The following is an 18,881-nucleotide window of genomic DNA, read 5'->3' on the forward strand; positions in this document are numbered from 1 at the left end:
TTTTTTTTGGGTTTTTTATCCTGTTTTGCACTCCGTTTTTTTTTGCCTTTTGCTTTTGCCGGTGTTTCTCTGTGCGTCTCTTTGTGTGCGTGCGTCTACGTTACACCCTTCACTTCCAATTGGAATTTCGATGTATTCTCTTCTTCACTTTTTCTACACACCACAGAAAAATCAAGTAAAAAAAATAATAATATTATATGTGCTAATGGTTAATTATTATAAACAATCACAAAAAATTTCTCGTTTCGGTTTCGCTTTGCTTTTGCAGCCGCTATTTCTTTTGTTTCTCTGATTGGAGTGCAACAACAAACAAAAAAAGGATTTTAATTGCTTCTTTTTTTTAGCAAACACAAAAACGCATGCGCGCACAATACTTTTGAATTGGTTAAACTCTTAAGCTTCAGCTTTATCTATATAAACAATATATATCTTTTAGTTGATTTCTTTTTAGATCTTTTTGAATTGAAAAAAGAAAGAACCGCTCACGACTCGCACTCGAATTGGAATGAAACCCGCTGACAGCAACTCCATGCTATTTGTACTCGACGGCCTAAACAGTGTTGAACAGTTCAGCGGTTTATTTTTTCTTGTTGAAAAAAGCCAATTCAATATAACCAAGAAACTAGTAGAATTACAAACTGCACGTACTACAAAAAACACGAAACTAAACGTGATATTTTACCTTATACCACCATTCTGATTCACATAATATGCTTGTTCTTAATTTTAATATACAAATTTTATGAATATGACATAGAAAAACTTACTATTTCTTTGTAATCTTTTTATCCAACAGATGCAAATATGAACGCAAGATGTAACAATTATAATTATACAAAACCATATATACAAGCAAGACTGATTTCGAAAGATTTAATTCAGAGACTGATTTTTTAATCCAAGGCTGCTTAAATACTTTCTTTAGCCTTTTTTTTTGGGTGATGGGGTTGATTATCACTATCCTGAAGGAGAGCGTTTGCTCTTCAGTAACAGTTAACAGCAGCCATGATGGATTTAACATTCTCTGTTAACTTTCGCGCGGGATTTAAAATTATTTCATATTTTCTTTTTTTTTTTTGCAATTTATTTTTTCGGTTTTGTTTTATTGTTAACGGTGCATGGGCAAAGGAAAGGTGCATAACTTGAGTGCATTGCATATTTAATTGCTAGCCGGACGACGATGCAGATGCACCTATCAAGTCTTTGTCGCTTTGCTTGGTTGCCAGCCAACTGAGACTGAAGACTGGCGAAGACCCAGCTTCGCTCTAATTAATTTGTTTGTGGATGCGTCTTTTTTTTTTTGGATTTTTGTTTTATTGGACTTGGCACGTTAGTTTCGACTTTAGTCTGGGCAAAGCGATTTCACTGCGCAAATTGTAGACGTACCAAATCCTTAAATCATTAGCAACATCAGCACACACATTAATATTTATAAAGCTAAATATTTGTAGAGTTGTTAATCACTGCAAAGTCAAGCTTCATGTCCAATTCGGAGTCTGAGGCGGATGGTTTACCTTTTGGGCATTTCTTATGTTAGTTTCTATCGATGCGATGGCTATTGTTCTTCATGCCTCCTTGATTTTGTGCAATTTTAAACAAGTTAATTATGTTCGGTAAATTAATGTTCGTTTATGCCAAAGCGACTGTAACTGCATACCAAAGCGGCAACTAAAATGATTATTTAAAATCTTAACAGTACGCGGCAAATTTGTCACCTAAATATCGATATATGTATATCCAATAAGAATTTCCGTACGTATCGGAAATGTAATTAGCGATGAACACTTACAATACGTATAGTCACTATATATACATAATTTTCCCTTTGCACGAAGTATATAATTAAAGTAGAGTTCTGTCTATTATTGTAGATCCCCAGTGATTTTACTTTTTATAAATTTGTAAAGGCTCCTGCACAATAGGCATTTATATTAAACCACTTCATGCAAGTCGCAAAGATGATTGGTACCAATAGTTTAACGGCAAATTTGTTAATACCTTACTGTTAACCAATGGCATTGACAATGTGTTATACTATAATCTTCAGAATACACTTCAAGAAGTACATACATACATATATAACTAAACATCCGCAATTTATAGAAAACTCACGATATTCACGACTTGGGTTTTTTTCGATTAATTGTGCCGCGACCATCCCTAATATACTCAATCATATATCGATGTATCGATCTTCGATTAAAAGGAAAAAGAATTGGAATTGCTTTATTCCAATCTTTTCTTAAGTTATTAAAACAATTAGACCAACTTGCAAATATGTGCGTGTGGAAATGTGTGAAGGGTGGAATTGGCACAACGACAAAGCACTGCGGGAATAACATTTGCTATTGCAAGGTGCAACAACAATAACAAAAAGTAAACAGCAAGAGAGAAGCACACATCATAATCATCATATACTCAACACCCATATATATATATATATAAATAAAACATCTTTGGCATATCTATATATACATACGAATATTTATATACTTATATACATCACACAATGAGCCCCTTTGGCTCAAAAAAGAACCGTTCCTTGCCCGTCCGGGTGAGCACTTTTGATTCGGAGCTAGAATTTGATCTCGAACCGCGAGCATCTGGTCAGGACCTATTCGATCTGGTCTGTCGCACAATTGGTTTACGTGAATCCTGGTATTTTGGTCTCCAATATGTGGACACACGCAGCAATGTTTCATGGTTGAAAATGGATAAAAAGGTCAAAGATCAGCGAATCGAATTGCATGCCAACAACAATTTTTATATCTTTAGTTTCTATGCCAAATACTTTCCCGAGAATGTCAGTGAGGAGCTCATCCAGGAGATAACCCAACATTTGTTCTTTCTGCAAGTGAAACAAAGCATTCTCTCCATGGATATCTATTGCCGGCCAGAGGCATCTGTTCTGCTGGCCTCCTATGCGGTGCATGTTCAATATGGTCCCTATGACTATGAGAGCTACAAGGATGGCATGTTAGCTGGCGGTGAGCTACTGCCCAAAGGTGTTACAGATCAGTATCAAATGACTCCAGAAATGTGGGAGGAACGTATCAAGACATGGTAAGAGAGAAAAAGTGCACTAGTATCATCAAAAATATTTATCACTTCTTTTGTTTATGTTTCCAGGTATATGGACCACGAGCCCATGACCCGGGATGAGGTGGAAATGGAGTATTTAAAAATTGCCCAAGATCTGGATATGTATGGAGTCAATTATTTTCCTATTACTGTAAGTGATGATAACCCCATCGAATAATAAATTTGAGTATTTAACATATATGTTGTTCATCTTGTTATAGAATAAGAATAAAACCAAATTATGGCTGGGAGTTACTGCCGTTGGACTGAATATTTACGATGAACGTGACAAGCTAACGCCAAAGACAACGTTCCAATGGAATGAGATACGACATGTTAGTTTCGATGATAAAAAATTCACCATACGCCTAGTGGATGCCAAAGTATCCAATTTTATATTCTACTCACAGGACTTGCATATTAATAAAATGGTAAGAATATTTTTATAAATTTATAATGAACTCGATTGATTTAATTATTTGATTTATTCAAATTATTAGATACTCGATCTTTGTAAGGGAAATCATGATCTTTATATGCGACGTCGCAAACCGGACACCATGGAAATCCAACAGATGAAGGCTCAGGCCAAGGAGGAGAAACAGCGTCGCCAAATTGAACGCAAGAAATTCATACGTGAAAAAAAGCTGCGCGAGAAGGCTGAACATGAACGCTATGAGCTGGAAAAGCGATTGGAACATCTGCAGGATGAGATGCGTATGGCATCGGATGCACTAGTAAGATAAGATTTAAGAAGTCATCTTATTCGTTGCTTGAGTTAGTTGAAGATGTATATATAGAAAAATCCAAAATTCATCCCACCAACATTCGACCTAGGGCCAAGAAAACCTTATGATTAGACTCTGCTTGAATGTCGTGATGTTCTGTGAGCCTTTTGATTTATGAAATATTTAGATGATTGTTAACTTATTTATTACGTTATTTTTTATTGTTTTCTATTTTTAGCGCCGTTCTGAGGAGACCAAGGAACTATATTTTGAAAAAAGTCGCGTCAATGAAGAACAAATGCAGTTAACAGAATGCAAGGCGAATCATTTCAAAACCGAAATGGATCGTTTGCGTGAACGGCAAATGAAAATTGAACGAGAGAAACATGACCTGGAGAAGAAGATCAGAGATGCGGATTTCTATGTACATCAGCTAACGGTGGAGAATGATAAACGTGAAGCGGAAACGGAGAAGCTGAAAAAGGAATTGATTTGTGCCAAAATGGCTGAACGTGAGGCCACCGCCCGATTGCTTAATTTCCTAAATAGCGGCCGTAAGTCCTCCACCGACAGCCTGCTAACGGCCTCGACTGTATCGAATGCGGTGAATAATGCATCCAGTATTGCAGCGATTAGTACTCCATCGTTAACCACGAGTAGCTCCACCAATGATATGGTCACAGTTGGCGGTGCTGATTTAACCATCACACATCCCTATCATCTCGTGATGGGTGATAATTCCAGTGGCATTTCCGATGACTTTGAGCCCAAGGAATTCATTTTAACTGGCAATGAAATGGAACAAATAACCAATGAAATGGAAAGCAATCATTTGGAATATTTACGTAAGACAAAGAATCAAGTGCAAAATCAATTGCAGACATTACGCTCAGAGATTGCACCGCATAAAATTGAAGAAAATCAGAGTAATTTCGATATACTCAGTGAAGCGCAAATAAAGGCAGGCGAGAATAAATACTCTACACTTAAAAAGCTCAAATCGGGTTCGACCAAGGCGCGTGTGGCCTTCTTTGAGGAGCTCTGACCAATTATTTTTACATAGTTTGTAGAAATTTTCATCATCAATCAATCATCAATCAAAATGTGGTATCCATTTATTGTGTCTATGTGCTATATATATGTATGTATGTGTATATATGTCTTCTTCTCATTTGGATGTATTATGTGTATATGTCTTTATAGATATAGGATTTGTATACTCAAAAGCCACTGCTGTAATAAAAAAAAAAAGATGTAAACTCATTGAAAAGAGAAATAAAACGACAAAGGCACATGGCCAATAAGATATTGGCAGGGCCAACAAAAAATGAATTTATTACCTGTACCGATTCATTCTCTATGAGGCTGCAATTGGGTTAAAATCTATAGAAATTCCTTAGGGTATTATTTATATTGCCAAAGACGGGATCGAAAAGGATAACGCCTTCTTATGGAATGGTCTCAAACTTAAAGCAACGCAAGGCAATGGAGACGAGAGTTTTAATCTGATTGTTGCCTCTTGGAAAGAAAGTTTTCACTTGGTCTCATATAATTCATAATGTGTAGCAGAAACTTCTAGATTTAATTACAAACAAAACAAGATCCAAAAAGTAATATTTTATCTCATTATGCCACACGTTAAAGGATAATAAGCTTCTCTTACGATGTAGTAAGATGGAAAATAATACACTTTGACAATTGAAGGACAACGACATTTAAGCTACATTTATCCCTAATCAGAGACAGGATTTTGAGCTAACTTTAAAACAGGGCATCAAGAACTCCTCTTACCTTTTTGTTAATATAAATCGAAAATAACTTTTTATGTACATAGCTGATGTGGGACTATTAAATTACCAATTTAGATTACGAAAATTTGTCCTGAGCAGAAATTTGTTTGTTTTCGCTATAAACTCTTAATACATCAATCAGTAGAATATATCTTTAAATAAATGTTTCCAAAATGCTTTTAAGAACACAAAATAGTTGTTGTTTATTTCGCATAGGCAAAATCTAAAACCAAAAGCATATTTATTTTGTAAGTTTACTTTTCCATTTACATTAAATTTTGCTTAAATTTGTTGAATGCATTTTCTCCTTAGATCCCCACACATAATTAATACCTCTTATTTCCATCTCTTTCTTACTACACAAGCAATCAAAACATTCTATTATTCTTTCACGTTTGTATTCAGATCATCAGATCAGACCAGATTGTTGTAGTTTCTATATGTTACAGATATATATATAAATATACATATATATATATATATATGTATAGAGGGAGAAATCTTTTTTGCTGTGTCCTAGCCCTTTACCCCCTCCTCCGCCGCCATGCCATCAAAACGAGTTTGAACAATATTTTTCTTCTTAATTGTTAACTAAAAATTAAACTTTACTTTTGTTTTTGTGTTTTTCGTTTCTTTACTAAGGAATTTTTTAAAATAGGTTTTTCTTTTCTTTTTTTTTACGTCTTTTTGTTAACACCACATGGAATATTTTTGTTTGATTTTTTGATATTTGTACGTATATATAAATACATATATATACATTAAAAAAAAAAGTTATATATATATATATATAGATGCATATTGTTCCACATCGACACTTTGAATGCTCTATCATTTGCGTTATTTGACTTCGCGCATTAACCAAAAATCCATTTCGATCTGTCTTACATAGATAGAAACCAGCTTCGAAATTACACAAGTTTTAACAAAAAATAATAATAATAGTTATCATAATAGTTATAATAATGATGATGATATTATTAATTGTAGTAATATTAATTAAACAAGAGCACACAGACATATGGTGAAATTTATTAGAACACATTCAAAATTTAAAAGGAAACGTGATATATATATATATATATATACATCTATGTGTATATATATATATATATATGTGGGATGTACGCATGAGTGTTTGTGTGCATGTGGTTTAAGTGTTAGTTTGAGACGCACTTTTTTAAATTAATTTTTTTTTCATTTCATTTTGTTGTTTATAATTTTGCTTTGTATTGGTATGTCTCTCTCGAGTTCTTTTTTTGATTTTTTCTTTTTGGTATGCTACCTATCTATCTACCTATTTTGTTTGTCCTTTATTCCTTGTTGAATTTACGTGCTTGCCAATGTCCATGGTGTGTGTGTGTGTGTTATTCTCAAAAGTTACATAAGACATAGTATGATAATTCCGATCTCATAAACTCATTATTATTATTTATATAATTATTAACCATTTGATCATGCATATCTCTACATAGTTTTCCTTTTTGCTCTCCATCCATCCACTGCTTTTCACGTTTCCATTTTAATTTGGGTTATCGGGCTCTCGACTTCTCCCTCCTTCTTTCTTCTTTAGGGATAACGGCCGTGTTTATAGTTTATAGATTTATATAAATATATATATATATATATATAAATATACATATGTGTTTTTGTTTGCGTATATATATATATATAAAGAGGTTTTCTTTTCCCATCTGGTTTTGGTTTTTTTCCCATCAATTTCCCTCAGTTGTTGTTGTTGCTTTTCCTCACCATTTCGCTTGTTTTTTTTTTGTTTCGTTTTTCTTTTTTTGCTGTTTTTTTTTTGTATTGTTGCAATTGGCTTAACTATGTTAACTCAGGGATAACTGATTAAGCGACAGGAGACGCTCCACTGCCGCATTGATGTCCCCAAATGTTGCAATCAAAGCTGCAAAGAGAAGAACAAATAAATTATTATTTCATTAAGTAATTAAATATCTTTCAGTTTATAATCTTTTCTATTATAGAACTCTGGTGCCGATTCTATTTACTTCTTTTTTTTTGATAAGGAAATGATAACGATTCGGAAACGGAAATAGAAATGAAACTAGGGAAAGGTTTTCCCCAACTAATGTTAAGCCTCCTTGTTTCGCTTTTGAGACCTTAAGCCAAACTGTTGACTCTTACCTTGCAGATTGGCCTCCCGATTGGCAAAGCCCATGGCAGCCAGCTGTTCCAATTGTGATTGATAGCGCACTTCCGGTGACTGTGTGCTATCCGCATTGTTAGACATCCCATTGAGCATGCGAGTCATGAAATCGTTAAAGAGCTGTGCATTTGGGCCACCACCAGGCGCCAGGTTGGGCGTGCTACCAGTATTCCCACTATTATTGACAGCCGGTCCACTTAATGGCGAGGATACGCTGTTGCTAGAGTTATTGAGGAGACCGCCGCCACCAAGTACACTGCCATTGCCACTGCCTTGGCCATCGCCGCTGGCCGGATCGGCGGCTGGTGTATTATTCACGCCGGGCGGTGGTGGTGGAATGCCCAATGTGCCAACTAGACCAGGTGCGGCACTTCGTAGCTGTTCCATGCCCTGTTGTATTTGTAGTATAGCATTGATGGCCTCCGGATTGGTGAGCATATTCATCACCTCTGGATTTTGCATTTGGGCCATAAACTGGGGCATCATTTGGCGCACTTGTTCCTGCATAGCTGGATTATTGGCCATCAGGGGACTGCTGCCCAGTAGACGAGATGCCATATCCGGATCCTGGGACATGGACTCCATCATTGAACGCGTATAGGGTGCATTAAGAAGATTCTGCATTAGGGCTGGATTATCAGCCATCTGCTGTAACATACTGCGCATAGCCGGTGTGTTGAGTATATTATTTGGCGGCAGATCAGAACGGCTTCTGCCATTGGTATTGGTAGTGGGACCGTTTGCAGTGCCACTGTTTCCACCGCCGCTGCCACCACCCCATGGGTTGGGCAGAGGATTACGATTTTCGGTGCCCTGTTGGGGATTTATACCGCCGGCATTGGCACCACTACCACCACCCTCAACCAAGCCAGCAAAGGGATTGCGTCCAAATGACTCTGTTGCCGCATTCATCATTGGCTCCTGTATATCACGATAGATCCGCTGCAAAGCACTATAACCACCTGGCACTGATTCCAAATTGGACATGGCCCGATCATGCGATCGCATCAATTCTTGCAACATTGATGGATTTCTAGCCAATTCCATGGTCTGACGCAATAGATCCGGATTGTTAAGCATATGCGATATTTCCGGATTCCTTTGCATTAGATCCTGCATTTGAGGATTCGATGTGATCAATTGTCTCATTGTTTCCGGATTGTTCATCATCTGCTGCACCAAAGGATTATCCATAAGGGATCGCAGCATATCGCCATTGTTAAGCAACTCATTCTGCATGCGAGCCTGCAGATCCATAAATGAATTCGAACCAGCTCCCAGGGCCTCCATGCCAGCGAGTCCGCCAAATTGATTCAATCCAAATGGTGTCTGACGCACATCGGCCGGTGCACGGGCTGGTTGCTCCACATTCCGTGTCGGTGCCTTAATCACCAAATGCACTGTCAAATTATCCTTGATGTTGTGCATTTTTAATGTATCCGAATCCTTCATTATTTTACCGGCAAATATCAATACGAGCTGCTCCGGTTCAGCCTCAAATTTTTGGGCCACAAGAATTTTGAACTACAAGAGAGAGTGAGAGAGAGGGAGACACATATTAATACACAAAATTCATTAAATTTCACAATTTTTATAAGTTAATTCAATTTTAAACTTTCTTCTTCATCCCTAATCCATAGAAAGACCCAGTTGGAGCTTAGCCACAACGCCTGATTTTCTATTAATTTAGTAAAGTGAAATAGCAAATATAAGAGGCAAGCAAGTTTGAAACAGTTTGTTGCTATTTACATATGCGAATAGCCCACAAGTTGAATTCCGAAACTCGAATGGACAGCAAAATATGGGTCAAAAACATATTGCTACATTATCACAACTTTCATAGGCAAATTTCCAACTGGGTTGTCATTCACACACACACTCACACATACTAACATTTGCACTTTGCCACCCTTTTTTTTTCTCTCTTTTCTACCAACGGATAAAATTTAATGCACTGTACTTTCAATTAAGTTCTAGGTGGGTGTGCGTATGCCAGTGTGTGTGTGTGTGTGTGAATGTTGTGGCCCTTCTTCTATGGTGCAATGAGACGGTCGGGTCACTCTCACAGGGCAGTCACAAGGTGTACCCCCCATTGACAGGGGTCGTCAGCCACACATCTTTATTTGTGTCTTACTCACATCTTTTATTCCAGAATCTTCATCAACTTCCACAGTTTTCTTGTCCTTTGGCGTTTTTACAACCACGTTGATACGTTTACTGCCGCCTTCCGCCATTTCGATTGTTGTTTTTGTTGAGTCTGTATGTTTTGTTGAGTGTGTATGGCGTTTGTGTGTGCGAGTGTATGTAAATATATGTTTGTGTGATGTGTGTGTGTTTGGTTTACGTATATTATTGTTACTTCGTCTATTACTTAGTTTTTTTTTTTGTGTATAATTTGTTGCCGTTTTGTTGTTGTATTTGCTGTTTCAGTTGATGTTTTTTTTTTTTTTGGTTCTCCGTTTGCCAGTTTCGAAAAAGTATAGAATAACTTTTGTGTGACTTCTTTTTCTTGTCGTTTTTGAATAGCTTTTCGAAAATATATATACAGAGAGATATATATATGTATCTACGTGTGTTCAAAATGAATTATTTTCCATTTGATGAAAAGTAATTCGTCACTTGCTCACACACACACGCACGGGGGAAAAAAAACCGAGAGTCACAACTATTTCTTTTTTTCTTTCTTGCGAGTAATAGTCCTAAGGGTGCGAGTAATAGTTCTAAAGGTGCGAGTAAACAGTCCTAAGGGTGCGAGTAAAAGTCCTAAGGGTGCGAGTAATAGTTCTGGCATTTTATCCCAATATTCCGCAATTTCCCATTATTATTTTCCTGGGATTTTTCGCTTTTTCTTTCTATCGGTTAATCGACATTCCGGAGCAAAACCTATCGGTTAGTCGACAGGAGCAAGCCTATCGATTAGTCGACATTATCGGAGCAAACCTGTCTGGGCGGGCACATTTAAAAAAATGTACTGGATAAATAAACCATAATGAATGATATATGGGTACTTGAATGTAATAAAAGAACACACACAACAACAACAGCATCATCAGTCTTTCACTGCTGAAGAGAAAGTCAATCCTAGATCTCTGGATTCTGCTGTGGTGGCTCGCCGCAAGCTGGACCCTCTATGTTGGGCGTCAAATAATGCAACCGCCAGGATCTGCTGGAGCGGTTCCATTTTTCTTTCACAAATCAGGCGGACCACCAGCAACCAATGGCCAGGTGAACAGGTGAGCGGGCCGCCACCTAAACTTTATGAAAGCCTCAACAATGGCAATGCCAACGGCCTGACTGCGGCACCTCAAGCGGCTGCAGCTGTTATACCCAATGGCAATGCAGAAATATGACTGAAAAGTTATGTCTTTATTTCTTATTTTTTGACAGTGTGATTCTTAAAATATCATTGACAATTATATTGCAGACAAAGTGAGCTTTAAAATCGTATGTCAGACTCTGCACCTTCAATATACATGTTTTGCATGTTTATTATAATAAGCCTACCACTCATTTTGGTGACGTACATCCAGGTGTCTTTTACTTCGAAAGGCGCATTCGTGACTTGGCTTGGTAGATAATAGTCGTTGAATATTTTTCGCAGGACATATACTATAGTCCTATTAGACACCACATTAGGGTTTAGCAATGTATGTCTGTTAGTATATGATACTGGGTCTCCGTCATCCCACCAGAATGGAATATCTAGAGCCCTTATTTCGCTTTTTCGACTTCTTTCCGTCATTTCTAATTGGAGCAGTCTACTTTGATAAAGATCTTTTACAGTTTGTGGCGTTGAGCCCAAAATTGCTGCCACCTTATCCCAGTTTTTAATCCTGTGGAATCCTCCCCGGTCCTCTACAACTTGGTGTAACCTGAATATAATAAATAATTATAATGATTTTAGAAACAACGATTCAGTGATTATGGAGATTTAGAATACTTACGTAAACAATAAGACATCATCATCATCGTTTAATTGGCCATTCGTCAGTTTGGCCAGCCTGGTGTTGAATGCTTTAAGTTGAAAATTAAAGGATTTCCATTTAATTTCCGAATGACATTGTGCGTTAATTTTTTTTGGGCTCAGGGCCTCCTCATCCTCAATTCCATAATTGGAATTTTGTTTTGCTGGCGTCACTGGGTCACTGGGAGTTAACTCTGTCCCTATTGTCTGATCCTCCACTGTCTCCTCCACTGTCCCTATTGTCTGCTCCTCCACTGCCTCCTCCACTGCCCCTATTGTCTGATCCTCCACTGTCTCCTCCACTGCCCCTATTGTCTGTTCCTCCACTGCCTGATGTCCTAATTCCATGGTTCTCTTGAATTTTGTGCCTCCTAAGGTTGTATGGCAGATTTGTGGTGTAGCTGCAGCAGTTACACTGGTAGATGGTTTCTTCACTTTTCTTTTCGCCATGTTGTCTCTGATGGTGCCGCCGCACGTTTGAGCGACGTGGACTTTTGAAATTGCATTCACTGCACGAAAACATTTTTAATTAATTAATTAATTTTTTTTTGGGCGTTACAAAGCGTAAAACTTTTGCAAAATGCAACTCTGATTTTTCACCGTTATATTTTGCGTGATTCTGCTATGGAATGCGAATTTTGCATACCCTTACATTGCTGAACACAGTATAGCGGAATATCTTCAAGATTTTTTTTTATTGCAATTCAATCTTCAGACTAAGCAATTGAACTCGGGTGGCCTATTGAGCAAGTAAGCACAATGAAACCAATCATAATTATAATGAAAAATGCTTTTTAACAAAATGCATCGTAAAGCCAATATACCCTTCCTTTAGAATTATTTAAAACAAACGGTCACACTGTGAAAAAACTTGGCGACTCTTTTAAAAAGCGCGTCACCATGGACTCCCCGCAAAAGTTAGAACTTGGAAAATATGAGTACGATTTGTCTTTCTTTACAGGAATAACCCATTACACACGCCAGGAAAAGGACCTTTTCGCGAGGAAGCTGCGTGAAAAGCTGGACACGGTTGTCAGAAACGAAACAGAGTATTACTTGGATTTTGACGCCATGGGAGAGCTCAAAAAGAATTTGGTCTACTCGTTAAATATAGACGAAGTTCATAATCACCACCTGCTGTATGTGCATAAGGTGAATATTTACAATATACCTATATACATATTCACAGGTAATAAACAGTTTTCAATTCCAGTTCTTTGTCATATTTCTGACCTGCCTCCAAGACGGGACTCAGACGCTGGTATTTGCCGAGAGTTACTGCCATAGCAACAGTCAGCAGCTCACAAATTCGGAATCTATGGCCACTGGTATTGGCAGAGTGCTCCGAGCTGTCACATTAGATACAAGATCCAATTTGGTGATTGTTGGTGATCGTGCTTGTCTGAATTTAAAGTCCTTGGATGATCTGTCATACACACTTAACTTTGCCATGCCCCCAGTAGTTTTTGATCCAACCCATTTAATTGGATCATTTTCACAGGAACTCGACATGTCCTGCTGTGAAAGTGTCACCCAATTAATGACCACAAATTTCATGAAAGAGACGTTCTCGGAGCAGGTATCTATGATCATCGGCCAGTGTCATTCCAAAGATATAGAGAATCTCTGCATCTTTTGGGAATTGTGCGATGCGGTCCAGTCCGTCTTGAAGATGGTCATGCGGCATCAGGAGCAGTGCATATTGATGAATCTCAAAAATGATAATCTTGAGATTTATTGCAAAGCGCTAATGAAGCAGCTGCCCATATTAGATATGGATTTCTGCGATGAGGGAGCAGGTCTGCTGTTCCTACTGGCCAATGATGTCGTGGCCAACTTAAATAAACCATAAAATTAGATTTCCTTTTGTATATTTACAGATTTTATTATCATATTATATAATTTTAAATAAATTGTATACATTTGTATATACAATAAGTATTACTTTTAAGATATTTTAAGAATCTAAACAATTTATCTTTATTAACATTTTATGTACATATGTATATGCATATATGTATATGCTTACAGATTTTCCCAAGTGGACCAAATGATCCGCAATAACGACGCAGTCGCTGGGATCCACAGGGAAGTTAAAACTTTTACGGTGTCTGTTGTAAATTAGTATAAATTGTATATCTTTTCAGATCCAGCCAACTGATGTCATCATCATACGGGGGTAAAAAGATTCGTGCTCAGTGAGAATCGGGTATCTGACCGATTTCAAAAAGTTTTACATCTATTAAATCGGAATTTAGAATGGCTATTTGGAAAAATTTAAAAAATTAGTTTCGCGCGGAGCCGTTCAAGAAGATGGGTTCTGTAGCGTTGCCAATCCTGCTATATTGTTTGTATGTAAGTCGCCACTATTTTTAACTCTCAAAAAAAGATTATTTCTATGTTCAATTCAAAAAAAAAAATTACCATTGCTTTTCACGTCAGTGTAAATTGGCACTTCAAATTCAAACTAAAAACTGAAAATTTCTTTTAAGGAGTGCATAGATTTTTAAGATTTTGCTGCAATGGGTGCTAGCAACAGCAAGCCGCATACTGTGGAAATGGAGAATACAATGCCATTTCAAATTAGTCAAGATGTTGCTGCCCGCATTAATAAAGCAACCAAAATGAATGAAGCAGAGAACTCGGCAACAACTGCAGCACCCATCAAATCAACGGTAACTCATAGCCTGGGATCTGGTCAACATTACTGTGAGAATTGCAGCCGCACTACCACAAATATTTCGGCATCCATGGGAACTGGAATAGAGGCATGCGTTGCCGGCCCTTATTCTAGGTCCAGTGCAGATGCAGCTGTAGATCCTTCTGCATGTGCATCGAAACCCAATCAAACAGTTGCTCCAGTCGCTCTGGTTGCCTGGCAGAAGCAATCAATTGAAATCGAAGAATCACAATTTGACCAGACTCTGGATCGTATTAACAAGCTCTTCGGGGAGCCAGTCAAGTGGGCCCAAGAATGCAGCGGTGACATATCGGATATGGAGAAGCGTTTGGCCGTATGTTATCGTGACTATCCACATGAGCCACTCCAATGTGCGAAATTGGCCGAACAATATCATAGCTTCGTTTTCAACAAGCAACTTGACGTAATGACCAAATCTGGAACTGTAGACAAAGATGCCAAGTCCAAGGAATCAACTTCGGCAGGTGAACCTGGACCTAGAGGATAATATAATATATAAATTACCCTATTGCCCCATATATTTATTTTTTTATATAAATATAACTACCGAAAGAAAGCATCAAGAAACCGTTAAATTAAAATTCACTCTGCTGTTTTCAATTTAAATAATTACGCCGATTGATTAAATATCGATAACAGTTATCATGATTTCCGAGCATATATCGATAAGTCGATATGTTAACTGTTGGCATCTCGTTCGCTCTTATTGCAAATAACAGCTGACATTCGCGTTGTTTGGTTTTTTGTTTTTGTGTTTTCATAATTTATAAGACACGAGATGCGGATGCTTCTAGAGCTCCCAATTGGGTGGAACGAATAGTACAAACTTCAATTCCAATAAGCTAGCTTTAGTAACTATAACAGAATTTACATTCTATCCCCTGCCACCCCACCCTCAACCCTTGCGCCAACTGGAATAGAGCTTTGTAAGTATGAACATATAAATTAATACACATGACCAATTGAGATATCTACATATACTTCTTTTTATTCTCCCGCTCCGTAGTTTCTCTGGCAACACATGTGCGGGTCTAGCGTCGTAATCTATTGTGAGTGTCGTCAGAGTTCCCGCTCTCCTCTCACCTGTCTCACATATTGTATAACAAGTGCGAAACATTTCCGTTCTATTCCTCTCTCGTTCACTCTCACTTTCAATACTCTTTATTTTTGGGGCTAATTGTTTACAAAATTGTGATATAAAATACGCTTTACGTGTCTCATCAGCTGTATTTCTCTTTTAAAACCAGCTTCTAATATTTGCTTCCGCTTGTTTTAAAAATTCAAATCACGGGGCCAATGACGTATCATGATGAAATTCTCATGTAATAAACACTTTAGCATCATAAAGCTCAAGTAAACAAATTTGCAAATCATTTCTTGATGAATCAGCAAATCATCAGTGGTGATAGAGTATACAAATTTCGGCACTTATTTAATGCTAGTGAAGCGAAGATCCCTCAAATACGGAAATAAGAAATGGTTCTTATACCAAATGCAGTCGCTTTTGCATTGAGCAAGTGTCACCGACTTTCTCTCTAGTTCAGGGTCAAGATCATGATGAATTTGCTTTCATAATCCATTAATATATATACATATGTATGCATGGATGCATTTCCTTCTTCTCCCATTTAGCCATTTGTATGATCGTTCGTGTTCGTAATTGTCATTGAAATTGAGAGAAAATTTCAATTCTCTTAAATGCATTTTTCGAAATAATTCGTTTTAGTCTGTGGTGCATAGTATTCAGTTGTAGTGCAGTTTTTTGGCCGAAAAGTGCGTGATTTTTGGGAGCAAAGTATTTTGAATTTACACCTTCTTTTACTACAGAATCAAAGAAGTAAGGAAATGCAAGTTATAATTATTAGAAACTTTAAGTTTTGTTCAATATGATGCCCCTTGATCGCAGACCTTGACCTTGGTACAGTGGGGTGGGAATAGAAATTTGGTTATTTGGTATTCTTTGTCGTATGCTATTTCTGTCAATGCCTCCTCATTGTGTGTACGTGTTTCGATTTTAAGCTAACACCATCATCATTCCCTCCCACTAGAATACATTTCTCTGGCTTTTATCGTTCCGGCTAACAAATGGCTGTCCAAGCTGTAAAATTATTGCAATCCACCGTGGCCAACTGGCAGCGCCATTTGGCAACGAAGGCCAAACTGCATCCCATGGCCAAAGGAGCCTTAACGTATGCAATTATGTGGCCCACTGGAAGTCTCATACAACAGACACTGGAGGGACGACATTTTGGTAAGTGCATGCCTTATGATCCTTTTAATCCTTGCCTCAATCCTCCTACATTTATTCATACTTCAGGCAACTACGATTGGCAGCGTGCCTTGCGCTTTAGTCTCTTTGGTGCTTTATATGTGGCTCCCACTCTCTATGGTTGGGTCCGTCTCAGTAGTGCCATGTGGCCACAGACTAATTTTCGCATAGGCATAATTAAGGTGAGTGTGTGAAGATGTGACGATTCGCATGCGACAATGGTCAACAATTTTGCTGTTCTTAGGCCATAACCGAACAAATATCCTATGGACCTTTTGCCTGTGTTAGTTTCTTTATGGGCATGAGTCTGCTGGAATTTAAGACCTTTTCTGAGGCCATTGATGAGGTCAAAGAGAAGGTAGCACCGACTTATAAGGTAGGAACAGACAGAGAGACATTTTTCCTCGCAATACTAACAATTAATCTCATTCCGCAATTGTCTTAGGTGGGCGTGTGCATTTGGCCATTTATACAGACAATTAACTTTGCATTGGTACCTGAGCATAATCGCGTTGTATTTGTGAGCATTTGCAGTCTGATGTGGACCATTTTTCTGGCCTTTATGAAAACGCATCATCCGACAGAATTGACGGAGCACTCCCATCAAGAGTCCCTGGCTGAGACGCAATCGTAGTCCCATTCTCACTTTCTTTATATGTGTGTGTGTGTACATATTTGCCTAAGATTCCTTAGCCATTGTTGTTGTTATACTAGTTTTTAAGTGTAAGGTAACGTTTCAGCGCTCTTAGGACGAAAATAATTTTAATAATGTCGAAGTTTACAACAAATTTCATTTGTTGTGCGGTATAGAACAATTTGTAGACAATAAAAATACAAAATCTATTTAATAGAATCGATTTTTTGTTACAGCATGCAATCTCATACCGATCCTATTTCCATATGCAATCTCAGGGTCTGACTTGATCTGGGTAGGCAGGGACTTTACATTTACTTATACATACATACATATGTATATTATTAATAGCATCAACATAAATTTATAATTTTTAATTTTTGTAAATTGTGCAATTCCAGTCTTCTAGTTGCCATGTGGCAGAACCTTAGGGTCTTTGTAACCAGATATCCCATAGCACGTGGTATGATATCTTATAGTCTAATCTGGCCCACAAGTTCGTTAATTCAACAGACATTTGAGGGCAAGCGTTGGGGTGAGTCTAGTCTAGTCTGATAATTATCATTTGGGTGTGAGATAATCTAAATTGTTGCCTCTCTTCTCAGGAGACTATGATTGGGGGCGGGTGATGCGGTTTAGCTTGTACGGTGGACTTTTTGTGGCCCCCACTCTCTATGGCTGGGTTAAGGTAAAATCGATACTAATGTAAGACTAGATACACTGTTAAATATTCCTTGATTTTGTGCAGATCTCCAGCGCCATGTGGCCACAGACATCCCTGCGTACGGGTATCACGAAGGCGGCAGTGGAAACAATATCTTATACTCCAGGTGCCATGACATGTTTCTATTTTATCATGAGCCTGCTCGAATCCAAGACAGTCCATGAGGCAGTGGCTGAAGTGGGCAAAAAGTTTCTTCCCACCTACAAGGTAATATTTCAAACTAGCTTTGTATATGTATCCCTTACAAATGGTATTCCATAGGTGGCACTCTCTGTTTGGCCTTTGGTAGCCACCATTAACTTTACCTTGATACCCGAACGGAATCGGGTACCCTTCATCAGTGCTTGTAGCTTATGCTGGACCTGCTTTCTGGCTTATATGAAACACTTGGAGCATCATGAGGTCGATGAAGCTATTTAATTGACAGTGTTTAATTTTTAAGAAATTAGGTAGTTTAGTTAAGTAATTCAGAATACTTTTGTTTTTATTGAAATATGTTAAATAACTTTGCAAAATTTCTGGCGAAATTTCATTAAAAATTCATTTAAGTATTTTTCAATTGAATTTAAGTAACGGAAAATATCTGCTTATACATGAGGAACTTTTCAAGTTTCTGTTGCATACAGCTGGGCGAATTTGTTAAACTATGGTCACACTCGACAGCGCCATCTATGTTTTCGTTTGTTCTGTTGAGTACGTTTTTTTTTTTTTAAACTGAAAAAAAAACATATATATTTTTGCGCCTGTGCCTGTTTGCTTAGTTTTCTCGCAGAATACATTAGTCGTTTGTTTGCAGCCTAGCCAAGTGGTGAGAAAGGGA

At 37.7% G+C, this 18,881-nt stretch overlaps 7 protein-coding genes and 1 long non-coding RNA gene across 11 annotated transcripts; 5 read left to right on the plus strand and 3 right to left on the minus strand.

The window, feature by feature from the left end:
* Positions 1-47: 47 nt before the first annotated feature.
* Positions 48-454, minus strand: LOC124460469. The gene is made up of 2 exons (XR_006954372.1): positions 375-454; positions 48-153 (listed from the first exon to the last, which is right to left on the minus strand). It is a non-coding gene; the product is annotated as an uncharacterized LOC124460469 (long non-coding RNA).
* Positions 455-2,460: 2,006 nt separating this feature from the next.
* LOC6649024 (moesin/ezrin/radixin homolog 2) lies at positions 2,461-5,141 on the plus strand. The gene is made up of 5 exons (XM_002071531.3): positions 2,461-3,063; positions 3,130-3,232; positions 3,303-3,512; positions 3,582-3,818; positions 4,048-5,141. The coding sequence occupies exons 1-5, from the start codon at positions 2,510-2,512 to the stop codon at positions 4,852-4,854; spliced, it is 1,911 nt and encodes a 636-aa protein (XP_002071567.1). The 5' UTR covers positions 2,461-2,509; the 3' UTR covers positions 4,855-5,141.
* Positions 5,142-6,594: 1,453 nt separating this feature from the next.
* Positions 6,595-10,429, minus strand: LOC6649025 (ubiquilin-1). Its single transcript, XM_002071532.4, has 3 exons — positions 9,908-10,429; positions 7,748-9,293; positions 6,595-7,508 (listed from the first exon to the last, which is right to left on the minus strand). Exons 1-3 carry the CDS (start codon positions 10,001-10,003, stop codon positions 7,432-7,434), a joined length of 1,719 nt encoding a protein of 572 aa, XP_002071568.1. The 5' UTR covers positions 10,004-10,429; the 3' UTR covers positions 6,595-7,431.
* Positions 10,430-11,139: 710 nt separating this feature from the next.
* Positions 11,140-11,828, minus strand: LOC124460510. Of its 3 annotated transcripts, none has more exons than XM_047011452.1 (2): positions 11,714-11,828; positions 11,140-11,630 (listed from the first exon to the last, which is right to left on the minus strand). In XM_047011452.1, exons 1-2 carry the CDS (start codon positions 11,736-11,738, stop codon positions 11,206-11,208), a joined length of 450 nt encoding a protein of 149 aa, XP_046867408.1. In that variant the 5' UTR covers positions 11,739-11,828; the 3' UTR covers positions 11,140-11,205. The 3 variants fall into 3 exon arrangements, 2 of the variants coding, with proteins under 2 accessions (XP_046867408.1, XP_046867409.1); XM_047011453.1 differs by having other exon boundaries at positions 11,162-11,624; XR_006954422.1 differs by having other exon boundaries at positions 11,424-11,641.
* Positions 11,829-12,633: 805 nt separating this feature from the next.
* Positions 12,634-13,642, plus strand: LOC124460430. Its single transcript, XM_047011163.1, has 2 exons — positions 12,634-12,885; positions 12,947-13,642. Exons 1-2 carry the CDS (start codon positions 12,634-12,636, stop codon positions 13,583-13,585), a joined length of 891 nt encoding a protein of 296 aa, XP_046867119.1. The 3' UTR covers positions 13,586-13,642.
* A 532-nt stretch (positions 13,643-14,174) lies between these two features.
* LOC6649028 lies at positions 14,175-15,040 on the plus strand. Its single transcript, XM_002071535.3, has one exon. The coding sequence runs from the start codon at positions 14,256-14,258 to the stop codon at positions 14,919-14,921; it is 666 nt and encodes a 221-aa protein (XP_002071571.1). The 5' UTR covers positions 14,175-14,255; the 3' UTR covers positions 14,922-15,040.
* Positions 15,041-15,166: 126 nt separating this feature from the next.
* LOC6649029 (mpv17-like protein) lies at positions 15,167-17,546 on the plus strand. 2 transcript variants are annotated; one of them, XM_002071536.4, is made up of 6 exons: positions 15,167-15,360; positions 15,441-15,483; positions 16,483-16,685; positions 16,752-16,885; positions 16,948-17,079; positions 17,149-17,546. In XM_002071536.4, exons 3-6 carry the CDS (start codon positions 16,520-16,522, stop codon positions 17,335-17,337), a joined length of 621 nt encoding a protein of 206 aa, XP_002071572.1. In that variant the 5' UTR covers positions 15,167-15,360; positions 15,441-15,483; positions 16,483-16,519; the 3' UTR covers positions 17,338-17,546. The 2 variants fall into 2 exon arrangements, with proteins under 2 accessions (XP_002071572.1, XP_023034928.1); XM_023179160.2 differs by lacking the exon at positions 15,441-15,483.
* A 134-nt stretch (positions 17,547-17,680) lies between these two features.
* On the plus strand, positions 17,681-18,579 carry LOC6649030 (protein sym1). Its single transcript, XM_002071537.4, has 4 exons — positions 17,681-17,872; positions 17,943-18,025; positions 18,086-18,268; positions 18,323-18,579. Exons 1-4 carry the CDS (start codon positions 17,752-17,754, stop codon positions 18,479-18,481), a joined length of 546 nt encoding a protein of 181 aa, XP_002071573.1. The 5' UTR covers positions 17,681-17,751; the 3' UTR covers positions 18,482-18,579.
* Positions 18,580-18,881: the final 302 nt, after the last annotated feature.

This window comes from Drosophila willistoni (genome assembly GCF_018902025.1).
Source record: "Drosophila willistoni isolate 14030-0811.24 chromosome XL unlocalized genomic scaffold, UCI_dwil_1.1 Seg141, whole genome shotgun sequence".
NCBI classification, from domain to species: Eukaryota; Metazoa; Arthropoda; class Insecta; order Diptera; family Drosophilidae; genus Drosophila; species Drosophila willistoni.